Source organism: Penaeus japonicus, unplaced genomic scaffold (genome assembly GCF_977035675.1).
Source record: "Penaeus japonicus unplaced genomic scaffold, GWHDUDI00000001_assembly GWHDUDI00000009, whole genome shotgun sequence".
NCBI classification, from domain to species: domain Eukaryota; kingdom Metazoa; phylum Arthropoda; class Malacostraca; order Decapoda; family Penaeidae; genus Penaeus; species Penaeus japonicus.
The window spans coordinates 22,357,061-22,377,520 of record NW_028234411.1 but is presented as its reverse complement, the minus strand read 5'-3'; the positions used below and the strand labels follow the sequence as shown (position 1 = coordinate 22,377,520).

Below are 20,460 nucleotides of genomic sequence, written 5' to 3'. Positions count from 1 at the left end.
AGAGCATGGTGAAGAGAAGGAAGAGCAGGAAGAAGGGGTAATAGATAATGAGGAAGCGAAGGGGGGGAGGGGGAGGGGGAGGAAATGTAGAGGGACGAAATGAATTAGGAGGGCAGAAGAGGAGCAGGAGAAAGAGTAGTAGTAGGAGGAGGAGGTAAACAAGTAAGAGTACATAGAGGAGGAGGAGGAGGAGGTGGTAGCGAGGGTAGTCGTAGGAAGAAGATAAAGATGAAGAGGATGGGAAGTAAGAGGGTAAAAAAAGGCATGTAATGGGGACGAAGAGGAGTAAAAAGAGTAAGAGGGCTTAGTGAAGGGGAGCACGGCAAGAGGAAGGGGAGGACGCGGTCAATAACTAAAGGAAGACGCGATGAAAGAAGAAATATGAGCCTGCCTTTTCATTCGCAAGAATGACCCGAAGGAAGAAGATAAAACTCAAATTGCAATGCAACGTACAGTTCACGGCCCGCCTTCCCGTGCCGGCGTGACTTCAAAAACACTATCTCGGTATCGGAAAATTTGTTATCCACCGAAGGAAGTAGAGGAAAGCCATTCTACGTTCCTCGGAGCACTAATTCGACAACCTGGATATGATAATAGTCCACCACAGAAGTGGCTTAAATGTTGCATAAAGATATGGACAAGTGTGTATAGGCCCCATACATTAGGGTGGGAGATTATTTACTTCCTTCCTTTGGATTTTCTTTCTATATCACTCTTCCACATTGTCATGTATTCCCATCCTCATCCTGATGCTAAACTCTCTCTCTCTCTCTCTCTCTCTCTCACACACACACACACACGTACATCATCCAGAGAATATTTTCCCCTTAACGTACAGATATTAATTTCCGGGCCTACTAACGTGTCTCCCTCGCCCGCCAGCAATCCTTGGTAGGCCTAATGAAGTGCTCAGTTCCGTAGCTCTAGTGGGAATCTTTGACGAGTGTTGAAGTCACTCGTTTCATTCACATACTAGTTGAAGTAAATACAATGTAAATATAAATATAATTCATACGGTTGTGCAGGACTAGAGATGCTGTGCATTTTATACGGACAGCTTAAGCAATTAGATACAAATATTTTGTACGACGATGACGATACAAAGAGAAAGAATCGCGATGCTCGAAGGAGAAGAAAGGGGAAGATAATAGATAGCAGCTAGCTACCTAAAATGAAGTATTTTAGGTAGCTAGCTGCCATCTATTTGTACGATTCATAGAGCCACATACATAAACAGACACTGAACACTTCCAACTGAAAAATAAATAGTAATAGATAAATAATGTCAAACACACCTATATAAATAAACACAAAAATAAAAATAATAGTAAATAAATAGTGACAAACACACCAATAAAGCCACGAGTGCATCTCAAATCCAGCCAAACCATACCGATACATAACACAGATGCATATCTTTCATACAGACAGACTAACACACATAATTACATTCCTTCCGAAAGATTCGCTGCATCACGGACTCCTATTCATAAGAGCTTGCCAATCTGCGGAGCGTCCAACGACATCTCGCAACCTTTCACGCCCGTTTTAGGTGAGGATATTATATTAGGGAAGTTGGGGAAGCGACCACGAGAAAGTCTTAAAAAATCGTGGTCGGGTCTCATTCATTTCCGTAGTCGTCGCTTCCATGTGGAGGAGCATCATCCCTCGCGGTGTGTGAAATCAAATCGTGAGATGCCGTTTCTTTTAAATAATACACTAGATCCGAATTCATCCACAAACGCCTCTTTTGGCTGAGGTTGGGGGAAGTCTGCATGCATCATTGCTGTCGCTAAATACGGACTGATGTGATAAAAAAAAACGCGAGCTAGCTGACTTCTCATATTTTCCGACTGTATTTTGACGTATTCATCACAATAACAAGCTACACTCGATACATTTCACAAAGGGGAATATTTACAAACAATTACGATTAGAAGATCAGCTTTGCACAGAAAAGCAATAAAGGGAACTCTTAACACCGTAATTACTGCGCTACTCCTCGGCCCCCTTAAGGAAATTCAACATCCTAATGCATTGCTAATTCCCTTCCATTTCCGTCCTAATGACGGTGTTCCGCTTCAAAAGGAGGGAAAAGGAGAGAGGGAGAGAGCGAAAAATCGTCATCCTTCCTTTTATTCTCTGGGAAATGAAAAGTAAAAAGTGAAAAAAATTGAGAACGGGAAAATGCGATCCATAGCCTTCAAATTCCACCTCCTTCTCCTTCCTAGACGGAGCATTCTCACACCTCTCCTCCTCCTCTGCCTTCTCGCCTTGGCTCTCCTCCAACCGGTTCTCCTTCATTATGCTCTTTTAACCTCCCACCCTGCCTCCCTCCCTCCCCGTCTCAGTTTATTTTCCTTCTCGCTCTAACTCCCTCACCTCTATCACATCCCCGATATCCTTCCTTCCTTCCTTCCCTCACGAAACCCAAGCTTCGATGACGCGCTCTGCTGCCCTAACTGTCATGTCAAACAAAGTCAACCCGTTCATCAGCTGTCTCTTACTTGACGATCGCCGGAACTCGCCTCAAACTATCTGACATCCGGCCCTAGCAACTCTTAATGCTACGTCGTGTTCTGCCACTGAACTTGGAACCGAAATGTCGACGAATATTCATGAGGAGAGATCTGGATGCGGGTGACTTCTTACCCAAGCCTACAGCAACTCTACGCAAGTTTGGCGCTGCTTCTGTGTAATCTGACGGGGATAAAACAAACTCCTTTTATAGTAAGTACTCGCCATAGCTAGCGTGGTATAGTCAATTTTGACAGATGATCACATACGGTCTGAAAAATAAAACATCCAAAGCTTGATAGCACAACGATACAATATAAATTATTCACTTACTAAAGCTCACACACATACTATCATAACACAAGCACACATTTAGAGCACTAGAGGCGTTTGACACCTGTTACCTACAAATCATATGTCAACTGCTAATGAATACTAACACTTGATATTCAGAATCAATCATTTAAAAACGTTTTGCCATTCATTCTTGGCTACGTTAAATATCAAGTCAAAATACAAGACAAACGTTTCTCCACTCGTAAACGAGACTAAACTAGTACTATAGCCGTGAATAGAACAAAGATCAAGAACTTTGATAACTTGACCTTTTTATGGTTATGATATGGGCGGTTGCTATGTAGGTAGGAGTAGGTAGGTTTGTGTGTGTGTGTGTGTGTGTGTGTGTGTGTGTGTGTGTGTGTGTGTGTGTGTGTGTGTGTGTGTGTGTGTGTGTGTGTGTGTGTGTGTGTGTGTGTGTGTGTGCGTGCGTGCGTGCGTGCGTGCGTGCGTGCGTGCGTGCGTGCGTGCGTGCGTGCGTGCGTGCGTGCGTGCGTGCGTGCGTGCGTGCGTGAAAGAAAGAAAGAGAAAGAGAGAGAGCTCCCTGGAGAATTTAGACGAATAATGTATATAGGCCTAAACATTGCGGTTTTCGGCCACCAGAACATGCTGTGTGTGAACAGGTTTGGTGCTGAATTAGCAGTCCCCAGATAAATCTGATAATGACGATACAATGCCTGACTGACAGGGATTCGATAAAGCCCCGACAAATTAATGTGGATTCCAACAATGAGAATAATGTTCGTTATCTGAACCGCATTCAAGTTCCCGTGTGATTTTCTTCTCCTGTTTTCGTATCCGAGGTATTGCCTTGGTCAACGACACACAGCATCCCCTCTCTGTGATATCCTGAAGTGGTGTATACCAATCCTACCATTACATTGGCGGAGAGAGTAAAAGGATCTGGGAAAGAGGAGCTTTCCCTCCGTCCGTCCCTTGCGAGTAGATCACCCAGCCCCGACGCGCTCAAAACCCCTATCGGACCACCAAACCGCTCTCCCGCTCTCTCTGGTCTACCGGGACTGTTTCATCTTCAGAAAAAGATGAATGGTATATGTTTGAACACTTACGGACTGTAACGGTGCGAGGGTTGTGGCGCGCAACACTGTGCTCCAGCGAGCAGAGGCGCGAGCTGAGGGACACGGCGCGGGTGTTGATTTTGACCAGCTCCTCCTCGAGCCCTCGAGAGACGCCCTGCGCTGCGACCACGAGGGAAGCAAGCTGCTGCAGGGCACCGCAGAGGGTCACGTTGGCCACCGCTGTCAGGTCATATTCTCCTTGTAGGCTTACTTCTTCGCCAGCCTCCGTCACGCCCCAGGTGGAGGGCCGCCGCGAGAGCGACGCGGGCGAGATACGTCGCTTCACCAGCGGCATGCTGGTGGCTCCTTATCCAAACGATAATTTCTTACATATCACTCATTGTTGTAAATCAGACGAACCACTGACACTTACACCTTGACTCACACGTGATATCAACACTCATCAGCCACTCACTGCCACACGTCCTTTCAGAACGCCATCCTCGGCGCGACTGAAGGCTGTGCTCAGTCCAGGGCCTCCCCAACACCTGCTCCCACTCAGCGAGCGTAACCGGACTTTACCATTTTGAAAATTATTCTCCAGTTATTGAAACTGTCTGAGAAAAGTGTTCCTCAAACATTTGACTTCATCCTTTTATAAAGGAGAGAGAGCTCCGTATATTTTAATCTTACAATTCGAAGGGTTCATTGTTTATACAATGAATTTCTAAATATATCTATAAGGGATATATTGATCAAGTACTCAGTTGTGTACAATATCAAATAAATCATACTCTAACATATGATTTTAAAAACTATCTCTTTTATGATAGAAATTAAAAAAGCTTACAATATGGTCTGCCATATAGATTTCGTACTTTTTAGTATCAATTCGGCATGTTAGTTGCACTGATTGACGTAAGGATCGAGGACGAGCACGAAGAGCTGATACCCTTTGCATTTCATCGTTACTATTCTTCCAAATTGTCAAAGTTGTGTTTCACGACAATAGTTGCAAAGGTAGGTAAGTTACTGGCAGTGTTTCAGTAAGTTATTGAATTGAAAATAACATCAGTTACAATAAATAGGAGATTATCTTTGGAGGGAAAGAAAGTAGATGGTTTCACAGAGGTTAATATTGGTTTTGTTTACCTTATTTTCTTTTATTCTTCTTTTAAGGAGATTCTCAAAAACCTCTTAGTGCTTTGTTCTGAAGTTTAAATTCTTAAAACGATCGTGAACTCATATGACTTTGTTCATATATTTTATATAGGCTTTCCTTCCCAATAAATATTCTTCACTAGTGTATAATCACCTAAATGAAAACTCCAAGAAAATGAAGTAAGTTGCACAAAGTGCTTTGGGGAAGGGATGATTCCCCCGAAAAAGTACACAGTCTGAGCCACAATGAAAGACGAGGACATGAAAATAATTGAGGTATATGGCACTAAGTGCTATGAAAAATGGAAAGGTCTAGGGAAAGCCAGAAGACTAAATAAATTTCAGTAGGTCATTAGTTTAGGATTTTCTAGTCGGAAAATTCCTCTATAACATTGTATTCAAAATTCCCGCAAAGAAATTGATTCATGAAATGGAGAAGATGCAGAGGCAACCTTAATCGTTTTACACGTGGTACACCATGTGGGTGAGTAAATCATAAAGTAACCAAATGGTTTCTATTTTCATTTTACGGTAGACAGATATATGGTAGAACTAAGATACATTTGTGATATATATCAATTTAATTTTATCACATAAAATCTACCAATTTCCTGGAAACCCTTCATGCCTTCCCTTACTATTGGTTCCCATATTGTACAATATTGGAAGGGAGTCGCAGATTATGTCCGCTAAGTGATAGGACATGAGAGGAATCCATTGTTATTATTTTCAAGGCTTTTCTAAATATTTGCAGATGGATTTTCTTTTAATGTTTACTGTCAAGCCAAATCTGCCTTAGAGACCACCTACTTCGAACAATCAACTGGAATTCAGTAAATCATTTAAATTTATCATCAGTGCTGATATTGTTGATTAGAATTCTATGTTACAAGATTTCTTTATGATTTTATCATTTGCTTGGCCTACTGTGTATACAGCAGTTGTGGTTGCCTCCACACCCAATGCTGCTATAGCGAAAAGGTCGATAAACATCTTCCATGTATTTTCTTACATGGTATAGCCTGAACTTGTTCCTCATTATGTCCTCATAGTGCATAAAGTCAATGTATATCCCATATCAAAATAAGTACAGCAAATGCATGCACATCATTATAATATCAGAACCAGCCCTTAACTGCTTTAAAAAGTTGAGATATACAAAGTTGTGAACTATAAGCAAACTTAAGCCATCCTTGCGTATGTTTTTAGTCTGTCAATATAAGATTGGTTTTCATTGGATTTTGACAATATTAGATTGCTTCTTTATTTTGTATATATTAGATGAAAATTGTCCTAGATTTCAAGCACTTATCAATACCCTAAGCTATTTTCCGGGAAAGCTTCTGTGTCATTATTTATTACCCATTATAGTTATTATGTATATGGTATTGTTCTGTATCAAATATATAATAATTATTGCAGCTTTCATATTTTACAAACTAATACAAAAACACTGATTATTTCCAGGTGCTTGGTGCTGTAGAATGGATTTAAAATCACTTCTTCAAAGTCATTTAGATAAGCAAGAAAAGAAGAAAGAAAATGAAGAAGAAAATGCAAGTTCTCTAGAAAAAAATGAAGAAGTTGATAAACTTTTTGAAAAATATTATTGTGAATGGAAAGGCACAGCAAAGCAAACAAGTACTCATGCCAGTAGCTTTTCTATAATTCCAAAGTTCTATCACAAATTGCCACCAGAGGATGATCAGTTGCTTCAGAAACTACGTGAGGAGTCACGAGCTGTCTTTCTTCAGAGGCGGAGCAGGGAACTACTGGATAATGATGAACTAAAGAATTTGTGGATGCTGCTTGACAAACACCAGTCGCCTCCTAACTTGGGTGGTGAAGAGCAACTGATAAACTATGAGGATTTCTTAAAGGTTGCTGAACAAGCTGGGCCTAAATGCAAGCAGTATTTCCAGCCATCAACATTTTGTAAGCTCTTACAGAATGATCCATATGGTAGAATATCTATTATGAATTTCTTCAATTATGTGATGAGAAAAGTTTGGCTTCACCAGACAAGGATTGGCCTCTCGCTGTATGATGTTACAGGCCAGGGTTATCTGCGAGAATCAGACCTAGAAAATTACATCTTAGAATTGATACCAACACTACCTCAATTAGATGGCCTTGAGAAGTCCTTCCACTCTTTTTATGTCTGCACAGCTGTCAGAAAGTTCTTCTTCTTCCTTGACCCAATGCACACAGGGCAGATTAAAATTCAGGATATCCTAGCATGCAGTTTCTTGGATGATCTCCTTGAACTCCGTGATGAAGAACTACCAAAAGATCAGCAGCAGAATAATTGGTTCTCAGCACCATCTGCCTTAAGGGTGTATGGTGTTTACCTCAACCTAGACAAAGATCACAATGGAATGTTGTCTAAAGAAGAACTCTCTCGTTACGGCATGGGAACGCTGACTCCTGTATTCATTGACAGAGTTTTCCAGGAGTGCCTTACATATGACGGTGAGATGGACTATAAAACCTATCTGGACTTTGTTCTGGCTCTTGAAAACCAGAAGGAACCACAAGCTCTGCATTATTTCTTCAAAATCCTCGACATTGATGGAAGAGGATACCTCAATGTATTTACTCTAAATTATTTTTTCCGGTCCATACAAGAACAGATGCGGCAACACAACCAAGAACCAGTGAACTTCGAAGATGTGAAAGATGAAATATTTGATATGGTGAAGCCAGCTGATCCCTGTAAAATAACACTACAGGATCTCATTAACTGTGGTCAGGGAGATGTTGTCAGCAGCATCCTAATTGATCTCAATGGGTTTTGGACTTACGAAAACAGAGAAGTTCTGGTTGCTGATAATAATGAGGAACCTGCTCAGGTATAATAATCATACTAATATAACTATAAGTCATAATTTGTAAAAATGATTTATACATTTCTAAAATACAGTTACGATGCAAGACATTCCAGCTGATTTATCCATGCCTTTGAGAATGTGCCTATTTTTTTCCCATTGAAAACTATCCAGATATTTGAAACACTCCAGAACTCAACCAAAGTATACATGAAAATTATTTTTGTGCATTTAATATTCCTTGAATATTTTTATAAGTGCCAATAAGTTTATGAAGAAATGTGAAGGCTTAGAACATATGATTTGGCTTGAATGTGAAATGGACATTGCAGATATTATTATGCTTTTTATTAATACCAACACAACTGAATATAAGGCCAGAGACATTAGGAATACCACATATTTAAAGAACAGCAAAGCAAAGGAAATTAATAATTGAAGTGAATATATACAGAAAAGAAAACATTGGTATAAAGTTTAAACATCAAAATATCCAGTGCACCAGGCTACTCTCTGTGAGTATTAAGGGTATATTGTTTTATAATACTGGTACGCCACTGATATTTTGGCAACCGATTGTTTATGAATCTGGCAAAATTACAAGAACCCCTTTGAATTTCCTACAACTAATTTAATTTCCTTAGAATTACTTAAAACACTAAGATTTTTTCTAATTGATTTAATTACCTTAAAATTACAGGGGAACATTTCAATTTCCCATGATTGCCTGATTAGTTCCCTAATTTACTATTCTAGAAACAAAACTCCATAGCCACACATTTTGCAAACTCTCCAGTCTGGGAATACTTTTATTGAATAGATATTACAGGTTGTCTAGAAAATTATTAATACAACCTTACTGGTGCCAGAAAATCAATGGTATACCTATATTTGGTAGATTTTGTTAAACATAATGCATGATTAACTAAGTGAAAGTGAAAGGTCGGAATGGCTAAGGTTGGTAAGTGTTCAGAAATATATTTTTATACAGAATGTCATTAATATACTTAGTATTACACTACGTGCAAAAAAGTAATAATCAATATAAGTACTCGGAGATAGAGAGAGAGAGAGAGAGAGAGTGTGTGTGTGTGTGTGTGTGTGTGGGGGTGTGTGTGTGTGTGTGGGGGTGTGTGTGTGTGTGTGTGTGTGTGTGTGTGTGTGTGTGTGTGTGTGTGTGTGTGTGTGTGTGTGTGTGTGTGTGTGTGTGTGTGTGTGTGTGTGTGTGTGTGTGTGTGTGTGTGTGTGTGTGTGTGTGTGTGTGTGTGTGTAGATAGATATAGATATAGATATAGATATATAAGATATATATATACATATATACATATATACATAGATATATAAGATATATATATATAAGATATATATATAATATACACATAACAATATATATATACCAGTATATATATCACATAAATATATATATATAATTTTTTTTTTTATTATAATATATATATATATATATATATATAAATATAAAAATTTAAAAAAATTACAAAAAACAAAAATTTAAAAAAAAAAAAAAACCTAAAAAATAAAAAAAAAAAAAAAAAAATAAAACAAAAAAAAAAAAAATACAAAAATAAAAAAAACAAAAATAAAAAAAAAAAAAAAAAAAAAAAAAAAAAAAACAAACACAAACCAAACAACCCCAACACACACCACCCACAACACTCACACCCAACCCCCCACCCCCCCACCCCCCACCACACCACCCACCCACCCCCCACACACACACACACACACACAAAACACACACATACACACACCAAACACACACATACACACAACACACACACACAAACACAACCACACACAATACACAACACACACACAACCCCACACCACACCCCCCACACCCACCCCTACAACACACACACACAAACACACACCACAACACACACCCACACACCACACCCCCACCCACAACACACACCCACTACACACAACATACACCTCACCCAAAACAACACACACACCAACACACCACAAACACAACACACACACACAACCCACCACACACACACCACCCACACAACAACACACAACACACACACACCACACCACACACAACAATATATATATATACCAACCCACACACACAACACACACAACACAAACACCACCACAACACAACACACACACACAATATAACATACTCACACACCAACACAACACACCACAAACACAAAACACCACCCACACACTCACACACACACCCACACACACACTCCACAACACACACAACACACACAAAACCCACAACACAAACACACCCAACACACCACACACACACACAAACTCAACACACAACACACAAACACCAACACACACCCACACACACACACACCACAACACAACACCACACACACAATAACACACACACAACCACAACACACACCAACTACACACGACACCAACCACACCCCACACACACACACAACACACCCACACCCCGCACAACACACACACCCACACCACCACCTCCCCACACTACACACACAACAAACAACAAACACAACACACACAACACACACACACACACAAACACACACCAACACAACACCCAACTAACACAACAAACCCCACACCCACACATCCAACAAAACATTACATTAGTTTCAACCTTTTCACAACCAACCCCCCAATCACCACCCCAACCCCAACCCCCCCACCCCCCACCACACCCCCCCCCCATCAACCCACAACACCAACAACACACACACACAACCCACAACACCAAACCCCCACACCAAAATCACCAAAAACCCACACCCAAACAACACCTACCCACAACACAACCCACCCATACACACACAAACACACACTCCCCCCCCCCCAACAAACCCACAAACACCCACCCACCCACACACTACCCCACACACAAACAACACACACACACACCACCACACACAACAAACACACAAACCAACACCTCACACACCCCCACAAAAACACACTCAAACTCCACAAACCCCACACACACCCCACACCTCCACAACCACACCCACACACACCACAAACACACCACCACACACAAAAACACACACACACAACACACAACATCATACACACTTTAACTCCCAACAACCAAACCAAAACTTCTATCATACACAAACACACTAAAAACACCCACAACTCACATCCTCCATCATCCACACACACCAACACCAACACACACTCTCCCACCAAAACACATCACACCCACACTCACTCACACCCCCCCACAAACTCACACCAACTCACTCCCCCTTCAATCACCACCACCACCCCACACACTCACACACACATCACTCTCTCACCACTAACACCACCACCAATCAACACCCACACACTCTCACACACCCTCACCTAAATCACACAAAACCCAATCCACCACAACTCACTCTATCGCTACACTCTCACACACTCGCACCAAAACCTCAAACTACTACATAACCACTACCACAACAAAACCTATCACCCACACTCCTCAAAACAAACACCACCATCCCAAACCACCACAACTATCCAACAACCCCCACACACACACTCACACCTAAAACATAAATAAACTCCACTCACACAACCCACTACACCCACACTCTCACACACTCTCTCTTCTACTCACACCACCATCTACAATCTTCTCACCCACACCCACACACACACACACACTCACCACACACTAACAAACTCAACAATCACAACCACACTGTCACACACACTCACTCACTCAAACTCTCACTCACCTCACACAAAACACACACACACAATCACACACTCAAACACACACACACACACACTCACACCCCCTCCCACACTCACCCCAACCCAAACACCCCCCACCCAACAACACCCACCCTCCCACCCACCCACCCACACTAACACCCAAACACACACCCTCACCCACCCACACACCCGCACTCCCTCTCCCCATTTCATACCAGTTCAAACCGAGATCATTAACCCTCTCTGGACGGGTGGTACACTACTGTATCGCTCATTCTAAAGCCCAGTGGCCGGGTGGCACAATATGGTGCCAGCCATTTAATTGATTTAGGCCTAAGCGTTCGAAAGCCCCGGCATTGTGACATGCAAGGCTGGAATGCCCCTGTCGTGAGTGGGTTAAGGTGTATAGATTGCTATCATTTTGCAGTTGAATTTAAAATGAGTTTTTAATAATTGATAGTTTGCTGTTCATTTAGATGTTCATATTTGTTTTAGGGTTCATTGTTTATTTTCTATTTTTCATATCTTCAAAACTATTTCTGGTAATGACTTCATAATTGTTTGGGAAAAAAATTGTAACTGCTTGGCAACTGCATTGAGATAATGTTAATTTTTTTTGTTATCCACAGAATTATGACTTCACCCCCAGACCCAGTGTTTGTCCTTAGGGGGGCCAGTGCCCCTGTTATGTCAGTTACTTTCCTTGAAAATGAAGATACAGGGAAAATACAAAGGATAGCTGCTGGAACACAAGAAGGACAGGTCCTCATATGGGATCTTAAGGTTGTTTTAACTTCAAAATATGTTTTGATTTGAAGTGTGAACTTGAGTTTGAATATACTGGTTTTGCATTCATTTAATGTTTTGTTTGTATGTGATTTTATTATAATTCATTTTATTTTCTTTATACATGATTAAATAGTATAAATATATTTTTAGACATACCTTGATATATGCCAGATGTAATATTTTCTTTATTTCATATTTTTACAGACAAGCAGTATAGTTTGGAAATGGTCAGGTCATCCAGGGTCATCAATTGTATGGATATACAGTCATATTCCTGGAAAACTGTGGACACAAGGGAGACATGACAGCGTCAAGTTATGGGACATCACTGCGTCACCACCTGAGGCTGAATCTCAATATCCTCTGGTTGATTACCTTGGCTTCAGTCAATGTAGCATGACTTGCTTAGTTAATGGAAATAGTTTACTAGCAGTGCCAGGACCAAGCCAATTAGGTGTCACTGTGTGGGATACCAAAACCAAGTACAAAATCTGTTCTTTGATTCCCCAAGATGCCAAGAGTCGAGGAAGTCTCATGCAAGTGGTCTGGGTGAACATTGCAGAACACATTCAGCCTCTTGTTGCCTATGAGAGTGGCCACATCTCTTTGTGGGACTGGAGCAACACTTCTGTTATTAGTGAGACATGTGTGAATGACAATCCTATATGCCTTTCGTTTCATAACGACTCTCAAACTGGAATAGTTGGAACTGCTTCAGAAAAAGTATTTGTCTTCAGGATTGACACCAACATTTCAATAACAGTTGCCAAAGAGATTCAAATCACTAATCCTGGAGTGTGTCCTCATGCATCACACGACCAGATGGGAAAATATTTTCTCTTGGAGGGTGGGATTCTCGCATCAGATTGTATGCCAGTAAGAAGTGCAAACCTCTAGCTGTTCTCCAATATCACAAGAAGACAGTAGAATGCCTTGCTTATTCCAAATGTGATGTAGAGCATTATGGTTTTGGTAGTATCCTTGCAGCTGGGTCCTCTGATCACAGTATTTCCCTTTGGAATATCTTCAATTCATAGTTTAATGTGGTCACCAATATATATTCCTTTATTTGAAAGTAACTGAGAAAAATATATATGGAATGTATTATTAGATCAAACTTTTGGGATTTTAATGTCAAAAAGTAATAGACAGTTCAGGAGCATGTACTGTGGACTAGTATAAAAAAATTTGGCAACATATTGTTATACATGTTTATTATATGTAACACATGGACAAGGGTGAAATATTTCAAGACATATTTGTAATTTGAGCCATAATTAAATATTTTTCTTGTAAAGTTTGTTTCTATATTCTATCATCCTTATCATACTATAGAATTTAAAACTTTAAAACAGGGTATGAAATAAACTTGTCAATTAGTTTTAATCATTTTACTGGTCTATACAGTTTTTATACATTATTATATGACAAGACATCAGTTTGTAAAATTTCTCAGAATTCTACATTTACAGTGTAAAATTACCTGTTATAAAAGACCATAAACTGAAGACTAGAGGTAAGCACTTAGGGTGACTAATGAGTCTTGTTTTATGCTTGAACACTATAAATAAACCTTTTTACATCCACTGAAACACTACTTGAAATGACTAGTCAAGATTATTTTTAACTAGTCGGCTCTAGCATCATTATCTTCGTAAACTCTTCCACATCTTCTTTATCTTGGCCCATGAGTATCTTATGGACTTAATTCCTCCAGCAGTAAGTATTCCCTTCACACTCTGTGTTAGGCTGGAAGTCTTCACTATATCTTGAATCCCTGGTATCACAGAAAAACAAATTTTACATATGATCTAATGCTTATAATCTATAATTCAAATTATACATGTACTGGTAACTTGACTCAAGTGAAGCAAAGTATACTATTTCTTTTACCTACAAAGCTACTAACCAGAAAATATTCATTTAGAAAAAATCAATGCTTACCTTTGACAATGACATCACCAACATCAGGGTCGTGAGCAGCAGCACGGAGAACATCTTCCATGTCTCTACTTCTTCCATCCTTGTTCCACTCTTTTATCAAAAATAGCTGACAAAAAAGAAGTTATGTCTCACTGGTTTACAAAAATAAAAAGAAAAAAGGTAATACTGATTTTATGTCATTAATGATATATAAGCTACTGCAAACAAAACTTTTCTATAACAGACATAAAATTCCAGAACTATATGTTAAAATATCTTGTTTCCTACCAATAAATATGTTCTTATACTTTTCATATTTTTTCTCTATACCTGAAGCTTTTTAGGAAGCATAGATAGGTGGTGTAGCCTGGCTGGGGGAGAAGTATCCTGTTCTCCCATGCCTTTAAATCTGTCAACTAGGGCATATTCTGAGAGGTCTTTTAAAATTGGCGCGTACAAAGTTCGGAACTCTTGTGTTTGTGCTCGAACTATATTGCGAACTTTATTCTGGTCTTCTCCAATTTGCATGCGGAAGTCACCTGTTGAAAAGATAGAACTTTATATAGTGAATTGACTACATATAAATGACTGTTAATTAAAATAAATTTTGTCAATAAAATAGCATATAATTTTGACTTAATTTTATCAACCATAGCATAATATTTTATATTTAGTAACATAAATGATTATGAGTAATAAATGCATACCATAAACTCAAATAATGTACTCACAGACCTGAGTATGATAATCCTGCTAATATTAAGTACAACTGTTCTTCACTGAAAGAATCTGGAAGCATCAGCAATGCAGTATGTAAGGCTGCATACAAGTTAATCTTCAGAGCATTGCGAAGTTCCTCTTCCTCAGGTGCTTTCAAATATAAACAGGAAAAGAATATTTAGCAAAAACAGTAAATAAACAACAATGGTTGCATTATGTAGACTATGACACTACATAATGTAATATTTCCAAATGTATAAAATATGGCTTAAGACTAGATGTGCAAAAATATAGTGCAGAACAAGAGAGTACTGTGTAAATAAACTCTATATTTTTATTATTTGTTTTAATAACTACCCAAGTCTGTGTCTCATTTCGTTTTGTACTTGTATACTACAGCTTTATTATCTAATAGGAAGGGTAACAAGATCGTGTAAATAATAGGTCCATCTGCATAAAGCATTTTTTTCAAAATGTCTGGTGAAATCTGCTTCTTTTACCATTCTCATATCAAACAGTATAGGTTACATGATTTTACTAACATGTTTGACACTTGCAGCCCCATTTGATTTGGTTGTTTCAGGATTACAGCTTTAGATAATTGAGGGTTAACTGCACTACATAATTAAGGTCTCATTCTTTCCAAATACACTACTTTTTAGGTATGTTAAAAAAGAAGAAGAAAAAAAGCCACAGATTTTTATGATAAGTTTTTACAGTTAATTAAAGATCTAACAGAAAACTTAAAAACTTTTTTCCTCAGTCATTTCCTCATTTCATCATTACTATTTCTGGTAAATGAAATCTATATTAGAGCTGTTTTTTCAACAAATGTACTTTTCCTTTAAATAGAAAGCATTACAGGGATCAGTTAGCAGTGACAACAACCAACCTTGATGTAGCATAAGAACAGGTTTGTGCAGTCGGCCAGCTACATACATCGTCTCCCAGTCAAGCAAATCAGTGATTAAACTTTTCTGAGATATTACTCCATACTTTATCATCTGCAAATATATTATACATTCAACTGATAAAGTAAATACTAAAAATAGAAGTAAAACTATGTAAACAGTAAAATCAATATAAACTGATCGATTCAGAACTGTCATTGATTATACTATTGCCTATAGTAACTTACCCCTTCATGAGTTGGCACAAGAGTATTGAAGTACACTTTGGCTCCCCAGTTCTCCTGAACATTGGCCACAAAGTGATGACCACCATATCGAAGGGCTGAGTAATGCTTTGGGTTGAGTGTCATATTTGCTTTGTGCCATTCTTGTGGATCTTTCACAGTCAGGATGAAGTCCATCATGTTATCCTGAAGTGAGATTACAGTTGGGAATTATTTGTTTTGGTATAATCAGGTGAAAATACAAATATGACTAGCAATTGAATGTATTAAAGTATAAATATAATAAAAGAAAAATCTTAGGTGAAAATATTCATTTTTGTGAACATTATAATTCAGTTATGTTATTCAAGTTATCTGCATGCAGATTATACATGCCAGATATTGGAATAAATAATTTTGTTTTTAAAAACTACCAGAACAAAGAGATTTGGTAGCTCAACTATGTCTATTGCATCTTTGTATCAGTGTATTTACCTGCATTTTCAGTTTCTAACAGTAATTGTTTGTCTTCCTTCCTATCTATCATTCCTGAATGTAAATTCCTTGACTATATTTCCTTTTAGATACATAACTAAAACTGCATTTTCGAAACTATCAAAATAACTTCCATTTCCCATATATTCATACATTTTAACCTTTACACCTGCAACTCAAGTTTACTTAAATGTGTGTTGTCTAGTAATTAGATGTATATGATTTTTCCCCTTTTTTTGTGTGTTACAAAATAAAAAAATATTTACATTTCAACATAACATCTAAAAGCATGTTTTCTTAAAATTCAATCTCCATTCAAGTTATAATACTCAATGATACAAGTTATGCAATAATAATAAGTATTTTAATAAAGAAGCATCCAGCTCTCACTTATTCAGCTATGCACCTTAGTATAACTTAAATGCAATACTGTAGTATTTACTATTGGGTACAGTTTTAATGCAGTGGGATACATTTCTCATGATTCACTAAATATGGTGGCACCACACCTTTCTACCCACCACAGAATTAACCCATTGCAGACAGAGATAGATTTGTTTGCTGTCTCCAGGATGGGTCTTATTTCAGGGCAAGGCAACTCCATGCAACATACCTTGACTTTTCCCACTCTCAGTCACTCAATGTAAAACTAGAATAATTTTTGTGTTCTATTGTATTGAGAGACTTATATGTGTCATATTACAGGCTCTACCAATGCTACAGTTGACTAAAATTGTATTATATTGTCCATATCAGCTCATTATTTTCTTTATACTAAGTGTGCTATTTTATGGGAAGACAAAAAGCAACTTTATTTTTTTCATATTTATGTACTGTTGTAAACAAATTTGAAAAATATAATCATCCACAATGAAGATAACATGAAGAGGTAAGGAAGAGGAAGGAAAGCTATGCTTATGATTATGAAGCCACAGTATAGGGCATTCCTACTGGCACAGGGGCTCATTGTAGATATGAGCATGGTTTGAGTCATCTTACTCTTTTCATTCTGCTGCACATCCTTCATTGCCGATACTTTAGAGCAAGATGTCAGCGTCTTGCTGAGTGCCATCAATCTCTAAAGGCAGTGCTTCCTATAGACTGTGGATGGGTGCCATTCAAGGCTCTCTCTCCAGCTGGTGCTAGAAGAAAGTGGTACCATCTAGGTTTTAGATTTTATGTGAAACCCATTTTGCTATACTACAGCAATTATAGCAATCATGACTGCAATTGTTATTATCACACTCATTACTCATAGTGCAATAAAGAAACAGTGATAAATAATCCCCCAACATTATGCACATCACGACACCCGCTGTCAGGCCAAAAAATCCTGTCATGTGTCATGACACTCATCCACAATGGGTTAGTACTGATTGTGGCAGCGATGTTATGGAATAATTAGATAGAATGAGTAGAGCTGGTTACTCATGCTGAAATGCCTCTCGCTCTTTCTTTATCTAGTATACTGTGTGGTTTGTGATAATCTAAATTGCAATATATGGATATTGATAGAACTTTGACTTTATACATGCCATTTTCCCGATACTTTTAAAATACAAAAATAACATAAATTATCCAAAGAGATAGACTCTAAAATAATAACACCTCCACTGACTTCTTTATTTTTCAACACATTTTCATACTTTTCCAGAATTCTCAAAAGTAAATTAAGATATTTGTCCATTTATGAACCATCACAAAAATCTCTTCTTAAATTAACATAATAAACACTATTAAGGATCAATAAAACAACTTTAGAAAAGAACATCAACTTCATATTCATTATAAACATGCAATGAAATGCACCACTGATCCAATTCTTACAATTTTGCAAATTTCATCCAACAAGCTTCAGGCACCAAAGAATATGGTATGATCATTTGCTTAAAAAAAATCACCCATATCTGTATAAAAAAAAATAAACAAAACACTAAATAAGGCAAGAACCATTTGATGAAGGATGTACAAAAATTCACCTCACCATATAACATACAAAGATATGTTTTATCATATTCCTATTATTGTAACTAAAAGAATTTACCATTCAAAATCTCATATCGTAAAAAAAATTAGCTTTTAAATTGTATTATAATGAATGAGGACTTAACTCAAATTGTTCATATGTTCATAAAGCTTCACAATATATTCATCTTTAATCATAATTGGATATCTCATATTTCTCATGCATTTCTTTCACTGTAACTCCCTCTAATTCAGCTAATCGCCCCATGACCAACTGAGCTGCATCCTTAATCTCATTGTAGCAATGTAGATTCTCTATATGTACTTGCAGTTCTTCAGTTTTTAGGCCTTGTTCTTCAAGGGAAGTAATTTCTTTATCTAATTCTAATTCTTGCTTCTGTAGTTCAGCCAGTTGTTCCTCCAAGGAGACTTGAGCTTGATCTAGGGCTGCGTTCCTGCTTGGGCTCCGGAATGGCGCACAGAAACTCTGTTGGGAAGTTCGCCTAGTTATGTTCGACTTTGATAATACATGTCTCTTTGGAGTTATATGAGCTGGTCCTTTTCCTCCATCATTTTGTATTTGGGATTCTAAGGTGCTGCGAGATGTCTTCAAGTCTTTGGAGGAATCTTCTGGCAAAATGTTTTCTGGTGTCTGTTGATTTGGACTAGACTCTGAAGACACTTTTCCTCTAAAAGGACTTTTGAAGGCTTGTCGCACACGGGAACCCCCTGGTGTATTCAAGCCCCCATTTGTGTTCCTCCTATAAAATGACATACTTAAGTCCTATGTACCGTAAACACTTTTCCTGATCTTCTTATAGTTAATATGTTTCCTGCACATATGCTTTTCACCTTACTATTATTTGTACAGATTCCTAAATAAATGATGCTTTTCATTCAATATCTATCTCCAGATGATGAATCCTCTACTCCAGAACTTAGCTTGATACCACACTCAGCTGCATTCTGCTAACTGTAAAATGGGGGAAAAACTCATCAGTTCTTTATATGGATCTTGAATGTTCATGACAATAATAATAAAACTACAAATACAGACATAATCTTATAATGACGCAAATTAAAATCAAAATAAGCAATAACTGTGAATTTTTTCACCCATATTCATATTCTAACAATTCATACACAAAGACTATCTTCCATACAACATTTAGGTGTAGTGATTAAGAACAAGGGACACAGGCTCCATTGTTTTGGATAACCCTCTGTCATCAAGCTAAGGATTTTTAAGTTACTGCAACCTCATATCTGGCCACAAATTCAGTGGAGACCATACCAAGTAAACTGGGTTGAGCAAATCACATAATAAAGCATTTCTTCTTCTAAGGTTATATTTCAATAGCAATAGCATAACATATGCTCATGGTAAATCCCACTAAAAACTTTTCATTACCCATACCAACAACCTCCATATTGATGGAGTACTTAAGATGTCTACTGTTGAGATATAGCAACTGCAGTCTGCAGAAACCAATTACATTAAGGATATTGGCATGGCACTGTGCCACTGTTGGGTTGGACTTCAGCTTGTTAGCCACCACAAATTGCATATTTCTTTGAAAACCACTCCAAGTACATTGTAAACATTTACCAATTTCTTGTCATCCCCAAGCATAGTTGGTCAATGCAGACATTTAAATGGACAGTATGCAGTCCATTATTTGCATCAACAATGATGACTTCTTAGTAAGATTTTCCTGTCATAACATATCATAAAAGCAACACAATAGTTCTGGAAAGCCCTTAGTACAATTTACTATGTTCCTTTACACTCCTTACGTGACCTAAATTTCAACAAATATAACTACAAGTATTGTGGGGTTCCAGAATTAATGATGATTAAAATTTAACTGTCGACTATCTT

The 20,460-nt window shown here is 38.1% G+C and overlaps 5 protein-coding genes across 11 annotated transcripts in view; 2 read left to right on the top strand and 3 right to left on the bottom strand.

Moving 5' to 3' along the window:
* Positions 1-4,400, bottom strand: part of gukh (NHS actin remodeling regulator GUK-holder) — a 324,111-nt gene extending 319,711 nt beyond the window's left edge. For all 6 annotated transcript variants that reach the window (XM_086539841.1, XM_086539843.1, XM_086539845.1 and 3 more), the window contains exon 1: positions 3,924-4,400. In XM_086539841.1, the coding sequence (XP_086395967.1) occupies positions 3,924-4,227 (304 nt within the window). In that variant the 5' untranslated portion in view covers positions 4,228-4,400. The remainder of the gene's footprint in view (positions 1-3,923) is intronic.
* A 350-nt stretch (positions 4,401-4,750) lies between these two features.
* LOC122252533 (serine/threonine-protein phosphatase 2A regulatory subunit B'' subunit gamma-like) lies at positions 4,751-8,197 on the top strand. 2 transcript variants are annotated; one of them, XM_086539847.1, is made up of 2 exons: positions 4,751-4,896; positions 6,501-8,197. In XM_086539847.1, exons 1-2 carry the CDS (start codon positions 4,770-4,772, stop codon positions 7,889-7,891), a joined length of 1,518 nt encoding a protein of 505 aa, XP_086395973.1. In that variant the 5' UTR covers positions 4,751-4,769; the 3' UTR covers positions 7,892-8,197. The 2 variants fall into 2 exon arrangements, with proteins under 2 accessions (XP_086395973.1, XP_086395974.1); XM_086539848.1 differs by having other exon boundaries at positions 4,763-4,892.
* LOC122252536 (guanine nucleotide-binding protein subunit beta-like protein 1) lies at positions 4,772-13,658 on the top strand. Its single transcript, XM_043015048.2, is given in 4 exon segments — positions 4,772-4,892; positions 12,202-12,355; positions 12,566-13,156; positions 13,159-13,658. Coding segments are annotated over 3 exon segments (981 nt in total). The 5' UTR covers positions 4,772-4,892; positions 12,202-12,205; the 3' UTR covers positions 13,399-13,658.
* Positions 13,659-13,737: 79 nt separating this feature from the next.
* The window catches only part of LOC122252534 (phosphatidate cytidylyltransferase, mitochondrial), a 6,995-nt gene continuing 272 nt past the window's right edge, over positions 13,738-20,460 (bottom strand). Inside the window, exons 2-7 of the mRNA XM_043015045.2 lie at positions 16,143-16,325; positions 15,897-16,008; positions 15,020-15,154; positions 14,615-14,823; positions 14,306-14,411; positions 13,738-14,138 (exon numbers count right to left, since the gene is read on the bottom strand). Coding sequence (XP_042870979.1) covers positions 14,008-14,138; positions 14,306-14,411; positions 14,615-14,823; positions 15,020-15,154; positions 15,897-16,008; positions 16,143-16,325 — 876 coding nt within the window. The 3' untranslated portion in view covers positions 13,738-14,007. The remainder of the gene's footprint in view (positions 14,139-14,305; positions 14,412-14,614; positions 14,824-15,019; positions 15,155-15,896; positions 16,009-16,142; positions 16,326-20,460) is intronic.
* LOC147471324 (DNA repair protein SWI5 homolog) lies at positions 18,376-19,530 on the bottom strand. The gene has a single exon (XM_086539849.1). It carries the CDS (start codon positions 19,351-19,353, stop codon positions 18,769-18,771), a length of 585 nt encoding a protein of 194 aa, XP_086395975.1. The 5' UTR covers positions 19,354-19,530; the 3' UTR covers positions 18,376-18,768.

Excerpts from the sequence above, each read along its gene's own strand:
- LOC122252533 (XM_086539847.1), top strand. The coding sequence starts at position 4,770 with ATGTTAGTTGCACTGATTGACGTAAGGATCGAGGACGAGCACGAAGAG. Across the intron at positions 4,897-6,500 it reads GACAATAGTTGCAAAGGTAG|GTGCTTGGTGCTGTAGAATG; the intron begins GTAAGTTACTGG and ends GATTATTTCCAG.
- LOC147471324 (XM_086539849.1), bottom strand. The coding sequence starts at position 19,353 with ATGTCATTTTATAGGAGGAACACAAATGGGGGCTTGAATACACCAGGG.